The sequence below is a fragment of the Ctenopharyngodon idella genome, chromosome 22 (genome assembly GCF_019924925.1).
Source record: "Ctenopharyngodon idella isolate HZGC_01 chromosome 22, HZGC01, whole genome shotgun sequence".
In the NCBI taxonomy this organism is placed as follows: domain Eukaryota; kingdom Metazoa; phylum Chordata; class Actinopteri; order Cypriniformes; family Xenocyprididae; genus Ctenopharyngodon; species Ctenopharyngodon idella.
The window spans coordinates 6,228,501-6,249,669 of NC_067241.1; the positions used below are offsets into that span (position 1 = coordinate 6,228,501).

General features: G+C 37.1%; 2 protein-coding genes across 6 annotated transcripts in view; one reads left to right on the forward strand and one right to left on the reverse strand.

The window, feature by feature from the left end:
• Positions 1-117: 117 nt before the first annotated feature.
• klhl17 (kelch-like family member 17) lies at positions 118-19,876 on the reverse strand. Of its 4 annotated transcripts, none has more exons than XM_051880391.1 (13): positions 19,620-19,876; positions 15,225-15,486; positions 13,776-13,841; positions 12,421-12,542; positions 10,352-10,573; positions 4,752-4,868; positions 4,351-4,564; positions 4,121-4,265; positions 2,381-2,548; positions 1,935-2,023; positions 1,703-1,776; positions 1,414-1,595; positions 118-367 (listed from the first exon to the last, which is right to left on the reverse strand). In XM_051880391.1, exons 1-13 carry the CDS (start codon positions 19,623-19,625, stop codon positions 139-141), a joined length of 1,896 nt encoding a protein of 631 aa, XP_051736351.1. In that variant the 5' UTR covers positions 19,626-19,876; the 3' UTR covers positions 118-138. The 4 variants fall into 4 exon arrangements, with proteins under 4 accessions (XP_051736351.1, XP_051736353.1, XP_051736352.1 ...); XM_051880393.1 differs by lacking the exon at positions 19,620-19,876 and adding an exon at positions 19,319-19,508; XM_051880392.1 differs by lacking the exon at positions 19,620-19,876 and adding an exon at positions 18,020-18,187.
• A 280-nt stretch (positions 19,877-20,156) lies between these two features.
• The window catches only part of noc2l (NOC2-like nucleolar associated transcriptional repressor), a 30,409-nt gene continuing 29,396 nt past the window's right edge, over positions 20,157-21,169 (forward strand). The window contains exon 1 of one of the 2 annotated variants that reach the window (XM_051880352.1): positions 20,157-20,367. In XM_051880352.1, coding sequence (XP_051736312.1) covers positions 20,357-20,367 — 11 coding nt within the window. In that variant the 5' untranslated portion in view covers positions 20,157-20,356. Of the gene's footprint in view, positions 20,368-20,692; positions 20,834-21,169 lie in introns of those variants that run through there. The other variant, XM_051880350.1, reaches the window with a different exon arrangement.

Here is a 21,169-nt window from a genome sequence, read left to right on the forward strand (position 1 = left end):
ATGCTGCAGTATTCCTCCAGGCAGAGGGAGGCCGCTGTGGCCCACGAAACACTCCTCATCTGGTGCTCAAACAGAGCAGTTGCGCCTCTTTGCCACGCAGGGCAGGCCGCTGGAGCTAAGCCGGGTTTTTACCCTTTGTCAAAGACTGGTGGAGGAGACGGAAAGTGTAGGAGAGGACGGAGGTGGAAAGTTGAGGAGCTCCAGGACAGCGACTCCCACGCTGCTACGGCGTGTGAACATGCAAGACGCCGCCACCCACTTGTTGCTACGAGGGTTGTATTTTTCTATAGAATTGAGACTAGAGCTGCCATCATTGCCTCCAACCGCATATAACCAGCCATCCATGGCGACCAAGTCATGGGTGCTCCTGAAGATCAAGAGAAGAAAAAAAATGTCTATTAGGAACTGAATTATTTCTTTGGACTTGGATAGTTTACCAAAAAATAACTTTTTTTGTCATTTCAAACCTGTGAGACTTTCTTCTGTGAAACACAAAAGGAAATATTTTGAATAATGTTTCAGCTGTTTTTGTTCATACAATGGCTATGCTTCCATCCACCTATTTTATATGCATTTTAGGATATCGTATTAAAAAAAATGCTGGATGGAACTGACAAAGATGCGCATGAATTCTAAAAATGTACATAACTCGTGCACTCAATCGAGATGGATAATTTTTTAATCCTTTAAGACGATATGCGAATAAAATACGATGGAAACACATTTACCGAATAAATCCCTCGATGTGCAACAAAAACCTCACGTGACTTTGCCTCAACAGTGGATGTGATTGGATAACCGGACTAACCAGCGGACCAATTTTATTGCACAGCATCTCAAATGTTGGTTTGATCATTCTGAAATGCATGAGCCAAAGTCTGACATCAGAATGATTTGTTTTAATTCCCTCCCAGAAGAGTATTGCGCGATTGCGTTCCTAAACACCAGGCATCCAAACGCAAGATAACATGACAGCGTTTACTGTGTTTCGTCTGAGCGATCTGAGACACAAGTCATTTATGATGGAGGAAAAAAGAGCCATAGTTTCTTCCATGATTGCGGAAACTTCCATTTTTATTACAAATATTTTGTGCCAGGAAGTGGCAATTTTGTTCTCTAAAACACATGGAATGGAAATGGTGCTTTATTCGCAAATGTTTTATGCGATATTCCCATTTTGTTGCATAAGTTAAATTTGCAACTTGAATGGAAACATAGCTAATGAAAGTCAATGGGGTCCAAAACAAGCCCAATGGACCCCAGTGACTTTCATTGCATGGACCAAAAAAAAAAAAAAAAAAACCCACTTCCAAAATATCTCCTTTTGTGATCTGCAGAAGAGAGAAATTCATACATGATGGTGAGTAAATGATGGCAGAATTAAAATTTTTGGGTGAACTTTCATTTTCGAACCTGCGGATGTTCATGGGAGCCACTCCCTCCCAGGTGTTGGTTTTTGGATTGTACCGTTCCACTGAATTTAGGCAGCTGGTACCGTCATTGCCCCCCGCAACATAAAGCATGCCTTCCAGTACAGCCACCCCTGCACTGCTCCTCCTGCTCAGCATGTTGGCAATGGCAGTCCAGGCATTACTCTGAAAAATATAATGACATCTTCAGTCATTTATTTATCCATGGAGAGAAAACATAAAACACACTTTGGAAACGTTTTCAACATGTCAGATAGAAATGTGTCACATACCTGAGGGTCGTATTTTTCTACTGTGGCTAAGTGTGAGGAGCTGTCGTACCCACCGACAGCATACAAACTGCCATCTAATAGAAGGAATATGTGAAACAAGTTCATGTTTGCAGTTTAGAGCAACCACGGAGGACATTAACCATTTCAACTGGCTAAGATGTATGTGAGGACAATAGTTTACATTTACATTACATTAAGTCATATTATTACATCAGAATTATATATTTTTTACCTAATGTGGCCACTCTAACATATCTCCTCCTGGTGCTCATGGCAGCAATGGAGGTCCAGGTACTGGTCAGAGGGTCATACCTCTCTGCACTGAAGACAAAAAACAAAGAGAGAGAGAGAATTTTCAGATTATTTGACGATTACGTAATAAAAAAAAAATTAAAAAAAGAGAAATTCTTCTTGCATATCATCAACTTACTTCCAAAGTATTATGCTATTAATGCAGTTATATATATATATATATTTTAAAATGTGTATATTAAATTTTTTTTTTTTGTATTATTACAAATATATTTATATTACTTTCTAAATATTAAATTATAGATAATTTCACATAAATTTCCAGAGCTTTAACTGATCTTAGATTAACAATCATTGCTGTTTTATATATTTTTTTTTAATCATTATTTTTTAGGCTTTTCATATTTATTTGAACGAACAGTATACCTGTTGAGACAGGAAGCACCATCATATCCTCCTGCTGCATATAGCAACCCATGCAGAACCGCCACACCTAAACAGCTCCTCCTCGTTCCCATTGACACTTCAGGTTGCCACACATTGGTTACTGGATCATATGACTCTACAGTAGCCAAATCAGAGGTGCCATCATACCTGGTTTGGGAAAAGACAAAAAAGATCTTTCATGCATGTCTTTACTTGCATGATAAAGATGCAATTAATACAAAGACAAGACCGTCATCATTCACAGAAATTTATGACACATTTCCTAACTAATCTTAGGTAACTTCTTGATTGCCTCAGTAGGGTAATCTAAAGGAAACAATATAGCTTTCTGTACATTCTGTACCCTTTGTAATGTAATAAATCAAATCTGTGCTATTTTTTTTTAGGTGTTTAACGATATGTCATTATATCAAAATATTGCGATGTAAAATGCAACGATATTATTCCAAACACAAATGAAGATATTTTTTATGACACTTGAGAGATTTCTTTTCTTATTTTTAATTTTTGGATGAACTAACCCTTTAAAGTTTGGAAATAGTCATTTTGACATGCTTTGTGATTAGAACTGTGATTGACTGCATTGATCTGAAGCGCACGCGCTGCAGCGGCACTCCTCAAAGTGAAAGCTCAAACATTTAAATCACCATATTGAGTTGTTGTTGTTGTTTTAGTAGTATGACAATTCAAAGCATTTTAAATGGTTTATTCTTTTCATGCAAGTGCATTGAAAGTGCAATTGTACTGTGTGAGAAACTACTATATAATGTTGAATATAATGTATAATAATGTAATGGGGGAATATTTGTGGGTCCTGATAATGCCATATTCTGGTGTCACCATTGCCCTGTGTCCAAGCCTATTTAAGTCCACCCCGTAATACCAAATTTAGCACTTTCATCAACAGTGCATTTTTGTTAACTTTTTACCATTTGTTTTAGAAGTAATAATAATAATAATTAAAAAAAACGCTTCTTTATTTTGGCTTAAAGTATCGCGATAGTATTGTACCGTGAGTTCAGAATCACGATAGTATCATGACGTGAGTGTATTGTTACACCTCTACTATTTTTTTAATCATATATATTTACATTTATGTGTCTTTGGTTGCTGTGACATCTTGCTGTTTTTTCAGCATCTTGCGTCATGAGCACCACATTTTTAATATGCTGTATAAAGTTAAAGACTGTTCAACTTTCAACTTTTCAGGATGTTTTTGATTTTATTGGCTAGCTAAAAAAAAAAAAAAAAAATCTAGTTTCTATGGAAAGCAATTATGACAAATTTTTTTTGCAAACAAGGTTATATTTAAGAGATAAAACATTGAAATTATGACAAAGTCAAAATTATATGATAAAAAGTAATCATGACAAAAGTCAAAATTACAAGATATTAAGATATAATTATATATAAAAAGTCATGATTATGAGATTATTATAAGATAAAAATACAAAATTATGAAATAAAATTCAAAATTGAGAAAATTGGGCAAAATTATTCCAGGGTTTAAAAAAAAAACAAAACAAAAAAAAAAAACTAGTAAATCTCAAGTTTGACCATTTTTATTCTAAAGCAGCTGAGACGTTCACATTGGTGCCACAAAACTCTGAATTTTCAAAAGGTGCCTAAAACACAAGGGTCTCGGTCACTTTAGTTTGGTGTTATAAAAGAAAAAAGCAGCTGATCTTTGACAAAGATGAGGCTTTAGGGTCTGCATACCCGCCCACAGCATAGAGCTTGTTTCCGATAGCAGCCACTCCGACTCGTGCCCGCCGCGTTGACATAGAAGCAACCATGTGCCAGCGGTCAGTCCTGGTGTCATAGGCCTCGCAGTCTCCATGAATAGCAAAAAGACTGCCCCCACCTGAAAGACATACATTTAAATCAATCCAACATCACATAGACATTTGTGCACGTGTTTCTACATGCTCTGGCCCTCATTTACAGACCTACGGCGAAGAGGACCGGACTGGCTCCCTCGCAGCGACGCGGTCGGGTGCGGCTGTTACTGAGCACACCCCTCTGCTCAGGCATCAGATGATACTTCAGTGCCTCGATCAGCAGGTCTTTGCACTCGGAGTGGTGACGCACCAGCAGCTCTGTATCCACATTACTCATCAGGAAGTCTCGTGTCAGCAGGGGCAGACGTACACACTTCATCAGCTGAAGAGAGAAATGGACGGAGAGCGAGAGGTAAGACGTGTGTGTGTAAAAAGGATCAGAGAATACAAAGGAAGGGAATAGAGAAACAAGTATCGAGTTGCAGAGACATAATCCTTTATAAACCCTAATCCTGTAATTTACTCTGATGTTGCTAAAAGCGCAGTTTGACAGGAGGAATCACACCCACCCGGGGCACGTGTTGCCTCCGCCCGTCAATGTCATGCTTGACCCAGCTCAACACAGCCCTGTACACCTCCTCCTCTGATGGGACATTCAGGTTATCACTGGAGATCAGATCCAGCACCTGCAGAAATCACAAGAAAGGGTTCATAACTGATCTTTAAAACTAAAGGATTATGGTTTCAGTCAGACTAAAGTGTCTACATAACATTTTGAAAAGACAAATTTGTTTTAGTCTGAAGGAAGTGCATTTAAATGCAATTGTTGAGAGATTGTGCAACAATCTTATGTAATATATTGCACGGTACAGATGTGCTCAGTTGTGACACATTATAATGTCAAAAACAGATCTCTGTTGGTGTATTCATAAAAAATAAATTGAAAATATATTTTATAAATACATGTATATACTACCATACAAACGTTTCTTAGGCTCACCAATGCAGCATTTATTTGATCAAAAATACAGTCAAAACAGTAATATTATGAAATATTATGTTAAATATTACTTCAGTCTTCAGTGTTACATGATCCTTCAAAAATCATTCTAATATACTGATTTGGTGCTCAACATTAAACATTTCTTCTTAATATTAAATGCAGAAAACAGTTGTGCTGCTTAATATTTTTGTGGAAACCGTGGCATTTTTTCATTATTCTTTGATGAATTCTTTCTGAATCAAAGTATTATTTTCTTAAAAAAAAAAATAGTAATAATAATCTTACTGACCCCAAACATTTGAACTGCAATACAAACATAAAAATTGTATTTTAATATTATAATTATTAATACTTAATAATAACAATACACTGCCCGGCCAAAAAAAAAGTCACTGTTTGGATTTTAATAGGCAAATACTAAACAGAGTCTATGAATGGATCATTATTATAGTGATTATTATGTTTCTTGCATGTTTTATGTTTGGCAACGGTTCTTTTAAACCTTAAAGATGGAGTGTGTAGCTTTTCATTTCTTAAACAAACATGTAGGAAGACACATCATGGCCATATTCCAGGATGACAATGTCAAGATTCACCAGGGTTAAAATTGTGAAAGAATGGTTCAGAGAGCATGAAGAATCATTTTCACACATGAATTGTCACCTCAGAGTCCAGACCTTAATTTCATTGAAAGTCTTTGGGATGTGCTGGAGTAGACTTTACAGAGTGCTCACCTCTTGCATTGTCAATACAAGATCTTGTCCAAAAATTGATGCACCTCTTGATGGAAATAACATTTATTACCTACGCCTTCCCTATTCTACTTATGAAAAAAATGTAACTGGAGCTGCGTTTGTTCCTTAAGTAGAATAGGGAAGGCATAGGACATACAGCGTAAGCTTTTTGAAGAATACGAAAGTACGGTTTTGGCGGAAGCACTTGGAAGGCGACCATTTGTTTATATAAAGCATATACATTTACATTTTTTTCGAAAATGACCAATCGTTTCGCTAGATAAGACCCTTATTCCTCGTCTGGTATCGTTTAAAGCCCTTTGAAGCTGCACTGAAACTATAATTGTGACCTTCAGCTGTTTGGAGGCCACTGACGTCCATTATAAGGAGAATAATCCTGGAATGTTTTCATAAAAAACCTTAATTTCTTTTCGACTGAAGAAAGAAAGACATGAACATCTTGGATGACATGGGGGTGAGTAAATTATCAGGAAAATTTTATTTGAAAGTGAACTAATCCTTTAATACATGGTTGTTTAAGAAATGAAAAGCTACACACTCCATCTTTTAGGGTTAAAAGTACCGTTGCCAAACATATAACATGCTAGAAACATAATAATCACTGTAATAATGATCCATCCATAGACTCTTAAGTATTTGCCTATTAAAATCCAAACAGCAACTTTTCTTTTGGCCGGGCAGTGTAGTATACTACTCCATTTAACACATCTTACCTGGTTTAAATCCATTCTGCAGATTCTAAATCTTTTTATTTTATTTTTTTACAAAAAAAAAAAAAAAAAAAAAAAAAAAAAAAAAAAGTAAACAAGAGACTAGTTATAGTGGCAATTGACTTGTGTTCAAAACATTGCTGTGTTTGCCAACTTCATGTAAACATTTCAACTTCTGGGTCAACCAATAGTGCTGAGTGAGTTTCAGATTGAACAATGGCAGATGGGGAGGTGGGGGTGGAAGAAGTGATAACAGTGTCTGGGAAACCATAACCATTATTTTTGCAATTCCATTAGCTGCTGTTAGTGATAAAGAAACTGCACACATTACATTTTTGTGTGTGTTTGTGTGTGATGTGATACGTGATATAGAGACTTTAGCTAATGCCCAAACACCAGCTCATACATGGACACAGGTTTTAAGAATTACAACCCAAATGACCAGCTGCTAAGGACAAATGTAATACCATCACACCATCATTTTTAATCTACACACTCAGAGGCACTACAACAGCCTTTGCAGTGTTCCCGTCACAGATTGTTTGTTTATTTGGGGCAAAGGGCACAGTTAACATGACTACAAGCATTTCCCAGGTCTTGTGGGTTAAATATGGGGCCAATGGGAGCCTCTAGCCTGCAACAGCTGTTAAGAGTGAGAGAGAATCACAGACAGAGAGGGAATAGCAGTCTATATCATCAGCAAGTCCTTGCTAATGGTCTTCTCTAATCAGCGTCTGAACAGCAGGGGGATTTCATGGAATCACGCAACTTTTCAAAACACAGGGACATTAATACCAGCAGCACTCCGAATATTCAAAAGAATGCTCTTCTATGAGGAGAGCGGATTAGAGCTGATGAAATTAGTGTCGTATGAGAGCAGGGCTTTCTGCTGATTAGCTGTCTCAGCTTCTCACTGACGTGCCGTTGTCACCACATATTCGAGCGGATGATTGACAGTGTATTGAAGTGCTGATGCAGAGAGCACTTATATCAGTGTCACCGCGGTGCAATGCATGCTGACATTTTAGCTTTGGTGAGTCGAAGAAAAGTTCAAAGTTTGGCTGATTGGCATGGTCCAGTTAGCTCCTGCTGATAGATGCTCTAACTATATCATCGGGGGTCAAAAAAACATCTCTTTCCATTCACAGCCATTCAAGTGATATATAATATGCAAATATTGCAATTATATTTTTTAGGGATATATAATAATAATAATAATAATAATATATAAAATATATAATATGTACACTACCATTCAAAATTTTTGGGGTCGGTAGGATTTTCAAGTCTCTTGTGCTCACCAATGCATTTATTTGAAAAAATAAAAAAATACATAATATTACAAAAGTAATATTATGAAATATTATTCAAATTTAAAACAAAAGTTATAAACAAAAGTTGCAAGATAATTATCTTTTTATTGTATTATTATTTGAAACAGAAATTTTTTCTAACATTATAAATATCCGTTTTGCCACTTTTTATTAATCTAATGCGTCCTTGCTGAATAAAATAAAATTAATTGAACTGTTTTTAGACTCTTTGAGAAATTAGGTGATGTGCAATGTGTATTAAAGTGCTTTTTGACCTTGGATACATATCGTAGGAGACCTCCAAAGCAAAATTAGGAACATTTAAAATAGCAAAATAGGGGCACTTTAAAAATATAGGCTATATCTTTTATATGGTAGTATATTATGTATGTTAAATATAAAGATATATATATAAAATTAAAAAATTACATTTTTAGAGGGATCTTAAAAACATAATTTGCATATTTCCATGCATGCTTCCTTTGACACAGTTTAAGGTAGTTACTAGTCACTTTGCTTTTATAGCTCTGGTGATTAAATACTTCTGTTCCCATAATGCCCATGAGCAAAGATGTCAGAATTTGAACCACATGCTTCAGAGAAACTCTGCGCCAGCTGAGAACTGCCATTGAGATTAAAGCTGCAATATATAGATTTTCTCCGCTAGAGGTCGCCTATTCAAAACAAAAGCGTAACTTGATGACGCCGAGATTGAGCGCTGATTTATGGGAGATGTCGTCTTCACCTCACAGCCAGTGGAAAAGAATAGGGATGGGACTCGGCCAGAAATCACGTTCATGGATGAGATTATTAACATTACTGTAGTATGAAGCAGCGCAGGGCCGAGTGATGTTGGAGCTGAACGAGGCCGCTTGAGCGATTGCTAATGAGAGACGAACGCGACACACACCTCGCGAGCAGTGGAACTTTTATTATGCCACAGTCGCTGCTTTCGCTTCTTCCGGGGAAGTGTATGAGGTAACGCAGCTCTTTTTATCTTAATAGATACATTTGAGTGTGTTGAAAATGATGTTATAACGTTACTCTGTGCGTTTGCTCGGCGGCTGCTGTGAGACACTTGAGACAATTTTTTTTTTTTAATACGTATTGTATGATGGAGAAAATGCTGTATTACTGTTACTAAAAATAAAGCTGCATCTGATTATGCTGTTAGCTACTTGACAAAATAGTGCTTTTCTCTGAGGCATGGTAAAAGCATGGTACTCTCGGAAAATCAAGAAAACTAGATTTAAAAAATAAGACTAAATGTGTTGAGCTATATAACAATAATTCATTTTCTGTCATAACCAAACAGTTGTTCCCTTGTCTAATAAAACATATAATATATTAAAGCGTTTTTGGTGTTTACATGGTTTCTACAAAATAAAACCGGAAACAGAGGGTAACGCGGATATGACGCCATTGACAGGCGACTCCCGGACACGTCCCACATCCTTGGTTGAATTCGCGATTTTTCTCACGATTTACAAATAGTTGGAAACATTTGGGATATTGTAAGTACTCAACATATATAACACTGGCCTAGTTGTTTCTTGATATTTTACTGAAAAAATCTTACATATTGTGCCTTTAATGGGAATGCTAATGGACAGCTTTGTCCAGACCTTGGGAAAGTTGTGTTTTTCTTTGAGTAGGGTGAGGGGACGAATTAAAAGCCAGGATGTGACCAGCCTTCCTGCAGAGAAGGTCGAAATAGTACATTCTTTCCTCAGACTAAGTCAAAAGAATCAAGATTTCCCAGACGACAGAGAGGAGAAGAGGCCGGATCAAGAGATTCTGTTTTTAAAAAGCTCAAGGCCAATGTGACAGGAAGTGGTGTCAGTGACATATGTATATAATTAGACATCCGTAGCCAAAACCATTTTTCCCCTCAAGGATTGTTATGGCTCAACTCCCCAGCACACCCCATGCATCATTTAACGGGTACACTTTACACCCCTATTTTTACATCCTGAATAAATCTATTCTTAAAATCCCTCTCAGATCAGAGTTTCTTACAGTTTGAATTTTTTATGACCACGGGCAATTCAGTCTGTTCTTCACACAAAGCTATCATATGTACTTTCATGGTGGGTTTTTTTTTGTCATTTTGGAGCTTAACAACCCCAGTTCTCATTCACCATTGTGTTTTACCTAAAAAAAAAAAATTTTGTGTTTCATAGAAGAAAGTAGGGAAAAATGTTGCTGTGGCAAAGTACTAAATCACTAAACTACTAAAACTTAAAAATATATAATTTAAATAGAATAAAAATGACAAAATACTAAAATAACACTGAAAACAATGAATAATTTTCATGTTTGTGTGAACTATATCTTTAACTACCTTACTACTATTTCACTACATTAACTACAAAGCAGATCACTCACCTGTTTGAGAGGTAGAAGCATAAACTCCTCAGTCTTCGAGACCTCTACAAAGTGCTGTAGGACGTACTTATGGGCTGACTTGAGAAGGTCGCTGCAGGAGTGAGTGTCTGCAAAACCACGGATGCCCAGGCAGTTTGAGGGGTCCAGTTGGCTGAGGAGGAATTTGCAGCAGGCATCTCTCACTCCGTTGAGCTGCAGGAGACTAGCTGCTGGCAACAAGGTCTGCTCGAGTAAAGCAGAAGAAGTAAGAATGAAGAAGTAATCATTTTCAGAAATTAATCTTTAACATCATCATAAGGTGCGGTCACATTTACTGAATTTTGCTCTCAAAATGTTGTAGGCATTTCAACATGAATCCACACAATAACGAGTTTCGCATGAGGCCAAAAACGTTCCTGATGCAGATCTCGTTCGTGTTCAAGATTGTCACGATAAACAAGAGAAAGCTGTTTGGTTTGAAAGTGACTTCCGGGTAAGTGGTGCTTTATACATCGCTACACTATTGACAACAGACAATGAACCTTTTCTTCAGACAAAAGTTTGCTGAAAATGCTCTGAAATTTCGCTAATGTGACCGCACCTTTAGTCTAATGAGCCAAATTCTTGTAAATTAGCTGCCACTAGGGGTGTAATGATACCCTCATGTCACGATTCGATACATATCACGATACTGAACTCACGATACGATATTATTGTGATACACCAAGACATATGGTAAAAGGTTAACAAAAAATGTACTTGTAATTAAAATGCTAAATTTGGTATTACATTGGGTGTGGAAATGAATAGGCTTGGACTTGGTGCTGGTAACTCAATGCACAGGACAATGGTGACACCCGAATAAAAATGATTTTGAAGCTGAATATACAGAATTATTTTAGACGATATGCTTGCTCTCTGTCACTGACTAGACATATTTAAAATAATGTACGCCACTTTTTACTAGTAACATAAGACATTTGGCATTATCAGAACCCACAAATATTCCCCCATTGCATTATTATACATTATAAAACGGTTAGTTCCTGTCCTTGATTCTGATTGGTCAATAGCTGTGTTTTATTCACAATAAAACAAGGCTATGACCGCTTCACCCAACGGTTCTGTGTATCACTACACAACACCCTTAGCAACGTAAACTATATGTTCTCAATTGATATTGTTCATTGAAGCTTACTGTATTATGTAGAAGAGTATTGTGAGAAAAAAAATCGAGTGAGCGAGTTTATTACCTGCACTCAGATTTAGCATTTTCCTTCAGGTCAGTCCTATGTTCATAGTAAAAAATGTGTTTAAATGTCCGCTGCAATATCTTGTCCTTTTAACAGTTAAGGGGTTTTCCTGTGACTGACAGCGCTGGTCAAAGCATTTGTCAGTTGCGTCTTGTTCCGTGTTCACAACAATTTTTCTTTTCAATGTAAAAGTCTTCGCTACTGACTGACACACTCATAAAGACAGTCTTTGCCACCATCTAACAGCGTAATAATTTAACTTCTGTTGCTGTTCACTGTCAGGGACTATTTTTTCCGGCGGAAGGAAGGCTTTTTTTGAAAGTTTACTTCATGAAAGTTGAATTGATACATATTTTTGGCTTTAATATCTGTATTGTGTGGTAACCGTTTTATAAAAGCAATAAGGTACTCGAGGCTAGTGCTGTATCGTGAATAAGTCACGTCTCAATCTTACTTGCTTACTTATATTCAACATTATATATAGTAGTTTAATGTAGTACTGACACTAAAACTCTGTAAGCTTGAATTTTTTCCTCACACAGTAATTTTCATTTTGGGTGAACTATACACAATACAGATTGTTGCATTTTTATATTGTGATATATTGTGACACGATATATTGTTACACACCTAGCTGCCACATATACATTTGTTCTTTTGAAACAGCATAAATAGAAGACCTGCATTTACAAAGATGCAAAATGTATGTGCACAAACCATCTGAACATACCACTATGCTCAGTACCTCACAGAGCAAACAATATTACATCCTAATACAAGGTAATTGTGAGCATGAATACACAGTTTGCTCTTCAAAAGACATTAAAGGCGACGTACCTGCACATTTCCTTCTCCTACTACGATTTCGGCAGTGTAGGCATACTGCACCAGCTGCTCCAGAGCCTGAGGGTCAATGTCATGCAGGGTCACGTGGGTCTGACGGCTCTCTGACATCTCATCTGCACAGTCACAACATACACAGCTGTGCAATAGATGCTTTTGAAGAACGCTGGTAGAATTAGGCCGCTTTCAAGGGGTTTGGCGATACCGTAATGTCCTGTTCACATATACAGCGAGCTCTGGTGGTAGTACTGTTCGTCAAAGTGGATGTTCCCATTAGAAAGTTATCGGTGCTGCTCCCCTGGCAATAGCTTTTGAAATCTGATCACAAATGGGATGAACATCTGCTTGGAGTTCACAGAGTATCTGTGCTGTTGGATGCTAGCAGACGTTCCTACTTGACTGCTGTATTTAACTGTCTCAGACAGTGGTTCACTGTCTGTACTATATTTGCATTAAAACTTCTGCATAAAATTTGCAAACTTGATTTTGTTGCATTGTCAACATTCTGTGACATTCACGACACCGGAAATGACTGTATGAATGAACGACCCTTGAGACCAGTGTAGTTACTGTCAACTAGAACTATTAAAAATAGTTCTTGTTAATTAAAATAAAGCTGAAATAAAATAAAAAAAATAATAAATAGAAACATAAATCAAAATTAGAAATGCCGCCTTGGCAACTAACTGAAATACTAAAACTGAAATAAAAAATAAATTAAAGATAAAAAGAAATATTTAAAATATAAAAAAAAATATATAAAAAATAAAAATATAAAAATAAAATATTAATAAATATTATAATAGTATTTATACTAAATATACATACTAAAACAAATAAAGTACAAATAAAATAAAATAAAAATAAGTTTGAAACGCATGACAACACTGAACAGTTAAATTAACATTCCACACTAAAATAAATTGCTGGATCATTTAAATTCAATTTTCTAACTTTTTTTTTTTGCACAAATTTTGTACTCTGTTTACACAAATAACTTTTTCATTTCCTCTTGACTATCTGTAGTTAAACTGTTTGCATAGTGTTATTTTATGAAAGGAAAGATCATATCTTCTTTTGTGTTTTTACATCTATAATCTTAACCACTTATTTCTATTTGGACATTATTTTCATCATACTGTTGGCAGACATTTAGAGAAAATATGAAAAATAATTTTGAATTAGAATTACCTGTAAGAAAAATGCAGCACACTCAATGTTAGTACAATTTAGTTGTAAGTTTTTATATGTGTAATGGAGTTTAAATCAGTGTGTTGTAAGTAGATCTAGTGTATGGTAAATTCAGAATAGTCATGGCTCTGAAAAGCCCACACTGTCCTGACTCATACCATCACACTCTAGTCTGAGGTGCAGCGGGGCTGACGAGCAATAGGAAAAACCAGGCACCTGCTGACCTGAGACCAGGACAGGGAAGAGAATAAAGCATGGCAAACATTAGATGATGACAAAAGGCAGGAAGGAAGGAAAAGCTTGAAACGGAAGCTGAGGTAATGTACATAGGAAATAAACACTACACAATACACAATACACCTTAAAGACCATGTGAAGTCAAAAGTGTTTTTGCGCCTTTTAGTTCATGTGTGTTAGCTTTGAAACTATCTATATGGTAGCGTACTCTTGATTTCCCAAATAAATAAATACAGTTAATATACGCAGAAATTAAACTTTTAAAAAATAAAATAACATTACCAGACAAAAAAAAAAAAAAAAAAAAAAAAAACAGTTTCCACCGAAATTACCCGGAACAATTTGTCCCAGGAACTTTTTTTCCCCCAGACCTGTTGCTGTCTGCGTTTCCATCGTGGTCTAAAGTACCGTGAAAATTAGGCAAATTAGTCTGGTGACGTAGGACTGCGGGCGACTTTACGGTTCCCGCTGGATTTCATCCTCCGCATATAAGCTTAATAAAGCCTCAACCTCATCATAGTTCCATCGGTCGTATTTTTTGTTGATTCGAATAGCAAATTGCACAGCAGACTTTTAAAAATGGTGGTTGAAATAAAATGCTGCAATCAACATGCTGCATGAACTCAACCAATCAGCATGTTCAGCGCCCAAGTCCCACCCCCGAAAATTCCTAACCTTTGAAAAAGTACTACCTCGTGAGCTAATGTTGTCAAAAGTACCGACCGTGATACCAAGTTGGTACATACATTTTAAGAATGTGACGCTTTGAGCGCTGTTGAGCAGATTCATAAACACCTCTGATTGGCCTTTGTGTTCACGCACTCATCAGATATGTCTGTGATTGGCTACAATGATCAAGGCACGGGGAGCGTTTGAAAGCACACGGAAGTGTTTGAATTTGAAAGCGTTTTGAAAGCAGGCGTCTATCAGTGGATCGGTCCACTGATAGACGCCTGTTTTCAAATGCTCTCGTGTGTATCTGAGTAAGCGCTCGATGAAGAGCGTCATTGATGACTATTTACAACATGTTTTTGAAGCGTTGATCATTGTAGCCAATCACAGACATATCTGATAAGCGTGTGAACACAATTGCCAATCAGAGATGTTTACGAATCCGCTCAACAGTGCTCAAAGCGTTACATTTTTAAAATTTCAGTACCGACCTGGTACCAAAGTTGGTACTTTTGACAACACTATCGCAAGCAGGGGGAAATTTTTACCCGGAACTTCATTTAGACACTGGTCCCTGTGGTCGTACCACCCCAAAGTCCCTAGCTCCTGGGGAAAGTTCCTGAAGTGAAAACGAGGCTTTTGAGGCATATTGGATTGAACCACTTTCACCATTTTCATTTGTAAAATGGCAGACCTACTTGTAAACATGGCGTGGAAGTATGGACTGCAGGAGGCCAGCACCACCTTGTGTGCCTTGATCTCCTTGTTGGCCACATGAAGCACAATGTCGCAGAGCAGGCCACGCTGCCGCATGCGGTTCATGGACACAAAGGAGTCATGGTAGTGGCGCTTGGAGTTGTGTGAGATGCTGTGGCCATCCCGGTTCAGCAGCTGCATACCCCCTTCCATCATGCCGGTGCTCTCCAAGGCCTGCTGGAGCCTGGGCCTCACTCTAGGACTCTACAGGAAGAGAGAAACACACCCTATGAAGTCAAAAATTGGGTTTTGTGGCAAAATGTCAAAATACTCTTTAACAGTTAGACACACTTAAAATCTATATTCTTCCTCTTCAGAAAAAAAAGTCCAAAAATATTGATGACTCATCCTGCACTATACAGAGTTTTGTCCAATCAAATGCTCTCTAAAATAAGAATGTCCCGCCCCTAATAGAGTGCAACAGTGCCCACCCACTTTTTCAATGGTCTTGATTCTGGAAGTATTTTTTCCATTCATTTGTCCCATAAGATTTTTATAAAAAAAAAGTCTTAGTTAAAGAGTTATAAGCCTTGAACCAAACCAACCAACATAACATTAGATTTGAAGCAAAAAAGGATTTAAAAATCTGAAAAAAATACAAAAAGGTACAAGAATGTACTTAACGACTTCAATGAGGGAAAGAACTACAATCTCATGAAGGATTGTGAATGATATTATCAAATTGAAATGATAGATAATATAAAACAATTGAGGTAAATAGGGTTTGAGGAGACAAGACAGGAAATTTAGGAACTCTCGTTAAAACTATTGCTAATTATTAATTAATGTCATGTTTAACGTCTGTGCATTACCTCTAACAATCTCTGCGTTATTCACCAGGCTGTAAATCCATTTTAATTTGTGCTTTCTTGGTTCACATTTCCTTCCCATACAGCATAATGGTTGCTTTAAGGCATTTTGAACAACGAGTACAGAATCATAATGGGAGAAGCGAGCCAGACCGAAGCGCTCAAGCATTAAATATCATGAAAATGATCCCTTCACAAATTCCCACTCATTTTATAGCTTACAGCTACATACGGTTTGCTCCTCAATAGTCGGTGGCCTTCTCTCACTGGCCCGAGGCCTCAAAAGCTTTTTAAATTTGGTCTCTCGCACACATAAAGACTCTGGCACACTAGCTGCATAAATAAACCGGCTGGTTGATTTTAAAAATGAAACTGTGTTCCAGATGAAAGGACAAATGGTATGGAAAGGTTGGACCAGGACATGTCGTGATGCGTTGGCCAGCCAGCTGCACACATTCAATTCTCCATCAAAAGCATCACTATAGAAACCACGGTGCCCACGGAAACGTGCTGCTATCTGTCATACACTTCATTTTGAGTGGGAAGATTGGATGGAGCTGTGAGAGACAATTTAAAGGAGGGCGATAAATAGCAATCCAGTTGACAAAGGTGGGATTACAAGATGCCACCTCTTCTATTAGATGTTGAGGTGTATACAGTTTTAAATCAAATAAAGCATTCAGCAATGGGATGTTTTGTTGTTTTCCTAACAATACCACTCCAACTCTAAAGCATTACTTATGTTACTCCAAATAACAGACGACAGGTGAAAGAGAATGAAAAGAGCCATAGGCTCAGTATTACAGCCAGCAGTGGTGTGGCTGCCCACAAAATGGCTATGGGGTTTCAGATGCATAAATCCTTTAGTTATACAAAGCAAACGCTGTGGTCTGAAACCTGAGGTCACTAACTGTTTAAACATGCAGAACAGATGAAACTGTTGACACTAGTTATTTGTAGTTTGGTAGGCACTCAGGATAGAGTTACTGTAGATGCCTGCCTCTCAAAGCAGTAACAAATTGAGAAACTCCAGCATTGCTGTTGAATAAAAGTTGTATTATGATGTTTTTTTCCAAGCAATGACTGTGGTAAGCTTCTTCACAAACTTCAGTTAGTGCAGAACCCAGCTGCATGTTTCATTTCCAGAACTCCTTCGAATTAACATGTTTTCAAACATCTGCACTTGCATTTAGTTAAATACAGTATTGATTGTAAGGTTTTTCTGCTTACCTATAAGGCACTCAATAATTTATATATATACTCTTAGATCTTCTTCTGCACTCACTCTTGTTCTGTCTCTTATCCACATGACTTCCATGGGTTCGAGAGCTTTTAGTTACTCATCTCACCAAGTCACTTCCACAGGATATCCGAAAATTTTAAGTAAGTTTTTTTCTTGTTTTTAAATCTCATCTTAAAACTCATCTTTTTAGACAGGCTTTAATGTGATTGTATTTATGTACCCATCTTACTGTATATGTTGTGTTTTTTTAGGCCACGCTGAGGGCCTTTATATTTTATGTTGATATGTGCTTTTTTTATGCTTGTAAGGTGTCCTTGAGTGTCATGAAAGGCACCTATTATAGACAATATATTATTGTAACTTGCTCAAATAAAATAAAATAAAATAAATGAATAATATTAATCTGACAGAAGGTTTCTGAAAGCTTCAGGACTGTACAGTACTAGCAATAGCTGTAGTGGTATTTGGCAGAAATGCGAGGACCGGTTATTCAGTAAATAGAAATAGCATTTTTCCTCTTGCAAACTACAGTCATACAGCTAAAGACAATCCATACAAACATCCCCAGTATCATTAAATCTGACTCAGCACACTGTGTGCCATCCAGACAGAGCATCTCTCACCCCTCCTCCTCTGTTCAATACAATACATCCAACAGAATAACACTGAGCATAACCAGCACTACCTGAACTGATGGACGCCTTTTCCTTTTGTTTCGTTTGCCTGCTTTATGAAGAATATTTTGGACTGAATCCTAGAGAGCAGCGGATAAACATCACAGTCCATATGAAAAATGCATAAAGCCTCAGTTTGGGAGATTGTGTGTTGTTGACGTAAATGAAAGCCGCATGAGTGCTAGTCACTGACGTCACATTTTAAGGTCGCGCCGGATGTTTGTTTTTCCATTTGTCTGGCTCTTAATCGAGGCTCAGATTAAACTGCTTACATCCAAAATAATACTGAACAAGATATAGTCGAGGTTATCAATTTGATAACACTCCCTCTACATTGTTTAAAAGCTACATAACAATTCTCAAATCACACCTCCTTAATAACAGTTCGCTAGTGATGGAAAGTCCGACTCATTCCCGCGAATCGGTTCCTTCGAACAGTTCGTTACAAAACATTTCAGCTATTATTTTGCGTCATGACGTAATTACGTTCCACGTGGTCCCTGACATCCCAGTGGGGCATATTACATTTCAATAAAACATATGTAGGCATACATTACTTAAAAAAAAAAAACTAATTTTAAATATTTTACAGTTCTTTCACTATAATTAATATAGACTCTTTCATATGCTCTTATCAGCTCAATCAGCAGTTATTACTAATCCGACATCTCCGAAAGAGAGGGTTTCCAGAGTTTCTGACGCGAGAAACGATTCAGTAGGATTCAAATAGTTCATACATTGAAAATCGATTCATTGAAAAGATCCGACTCAAATGAACGATTCGTTCAAGAATTGGAAATGGAAAAACTCATTGTGTGCATGTATTGGAAATAACTGCCTGCTGTCCATGTACATACAATAACAACAAATGAACTCATACAACAGAATAATGTGTTGCCTTATTAAACGGTACAACTAGACTCGCTTGGTAGCTGATCTCATATTGCCTTTGTTCAGAGGGGATTTTACAGTGCAGGCAGTAGCACTGACAGCTGACAGACGAAAAACACCATTCAGCCCTCATAACACATTTCAAACGCTTTAAGCGACAGCATCAGACACAAAGAAATGATCAATGTTCAATGCACAAGCTTTTACTTGAATCAATTGGCAAACGTGTCTGCCTGAACAAAGAGCACATCAATGCGATATGCTATTTCATAACACTGCAGCTCTGAGACGGTGAACATGCGTTTGCACATCGTGTGTTTTTGTATTAACTAAAAAATAAAGTCATCAATAAATAAACGTTGCTGTCATTGTCAGATAAGTTGCAATTCGGTCTGGATGAGATCAGAATCTAAGCTCACCTGCCGTCGTCTGTGTCTGATTGACAAGACTCGTTTCTTTCTGTGTAGCGCTCTCTCCAGTTTTGTCCGTGTATTATGATTAATTTTGATGCATGTGTTGATTTATTTAGCCGTACGTGGTGAGTTGACATGCTACATCACATGTCGCATCAAAACAGACGTCTGTCTCTCAGCTCTGGTCTGCACTACTAACAAAAAATAATATTCTGTTGAACATGCCACGCCCACCACAAATGTGACTGGGCTTTGTTTTAAAGGATTAGTTCACTTTCAAACTAAAATTCCCTGATAATTTACTCACCCCCATGTCATCCAAGATGTCTATGTCTTTCTTTCTTCAGTCGAAAAGAAATTAAGGTTTTTGATGAAAACATTCCAGGATTTTTCTCCTTATAGTGGACTTCAATGGACTCCAAACGGTTGAAGGTGAAAATTACAGTTTCAGTGCAGCTTCAAAGAGCTCTACGCGATCCCAGATGAGGAATACAGATCTTATCTAGCGAAACGATCGGTCATTTTCTAAAAAACATTTTTTAATTATATAAGTTTTAACCATAAACGCTCGTCTTGAACTAACTCTCTTCTTCTTCTTCTCTATTAGAATTCTGGCAGTGTAGACACTGCTAAGTGTATTACTGCCCTCCACAGGTCAAAGTTTGAACTAAATTCTCAAATACAATATGCTTGTGCAAGTATATAACAATTAGTTCAAACTTAGACCTGTGGAGGGCAGTAATACACTTAGCAGTGTCTATACTGCCGGAATTCTAATAGAGAAGAAGAAGAGAGCTAGTTCAAGACAAGCGTTTATGGTTAAAACGTATATAATTTAAAAAAATTTTTAGATAAGATTGTTTCGTTAGATAAGACCTGTCTGGGATCGCATAGAGCTCTTTGAAGCTGCACTGAAACTGTAATTTTGACCTTCAACCGTTTGGAGTCCATTGAAGTCCACTATAAGGAGAAAAATCCTGGAATGTTTTCATCAAAAACCTTAATTTCTTTTCGACTGAAGAAAGAAAGACATGAACATCTTGGATGATATGGGGGTGAGTAAATTATCAGGAAATTTTAATTTGAAAGTGGACTAATCCTTTAACACGGTCCTAAATGATTATGGGGGTGTGTAATTGTGCTTTGCCTACCGGCCTCTGTGGTTGGAGACCTCGGTGGATTGCATATATTTGGTTATTTTATGTATTTGCGACTGTTAAAGTCGTGGCTGGAAACATTCTGCATTTGGGCTAAAATAAATCCCACCCTAATTCTATCACCTATTATGAAGAGGCAAATAATCTGTTTATAATAATACGACCAAAAACATAAGCAAGCAAAAACGTAGACTAGTGTCCTGTCATTTAGTTAAAAAAAAAAAGTGAGTTTTCGGTATTGTTTTGCGTTTAACGCAACGTTAAACAAAAGATCAACTCAGCTGAGCTCTCGCAAGCGGTGCATTGTGGGTATTGCGTCCCTGTGTGCACGTTTCTTATCCAGCATGGCAGGGAAAAACAAGAGGTATGTCCCATTATTAGCTGTTTAACTTCGTATATATAATCGCATATTATTACTTGAGTTCGAGTACAGTTAACTAAACTGTAGATGGAGTTGTCAGAGCTCAGTTCACTTCATAAGACACTTATCTGATGATATTTGACGACAGCTAGCTAGTTTTAGCCACAGATGATGCACTAAAACGCATCAGGTCTCTCAGTATATCAGCAATATGATTAAGAAATAATGGAGAGAACATGGTCGTCCTGATAGTAATTATATAATAGTTAAGTCTGAACTGATTTTTACACTTTCCCTTCCATAATCAGCTCCAAAATGTGTTAGTGTGTTAAGGCTACA

What these genes read in the sequence shown, in the direction of transcription:
- klhl17 (XM_051880391.1), bottom strand. An exon ending in CTTCCACGCCATGTTTACAA is followed by an intron (nt 13,842 to 15,224) that starts GTAGGTCTGCCA and finishes TCCTGGTCTCAG; the next exon opens with GTCAGCAGGTGCCTGGTTTT. An exon ending in TGCTTCTACCTCTCAAACAG is followed by an intron (nt 4,869 to 10,351) that starts GTGAGTGATCTG and finishes TGATTTCTGCAG; the next exon opens with GTGCTGGATCTGATCTCCAG.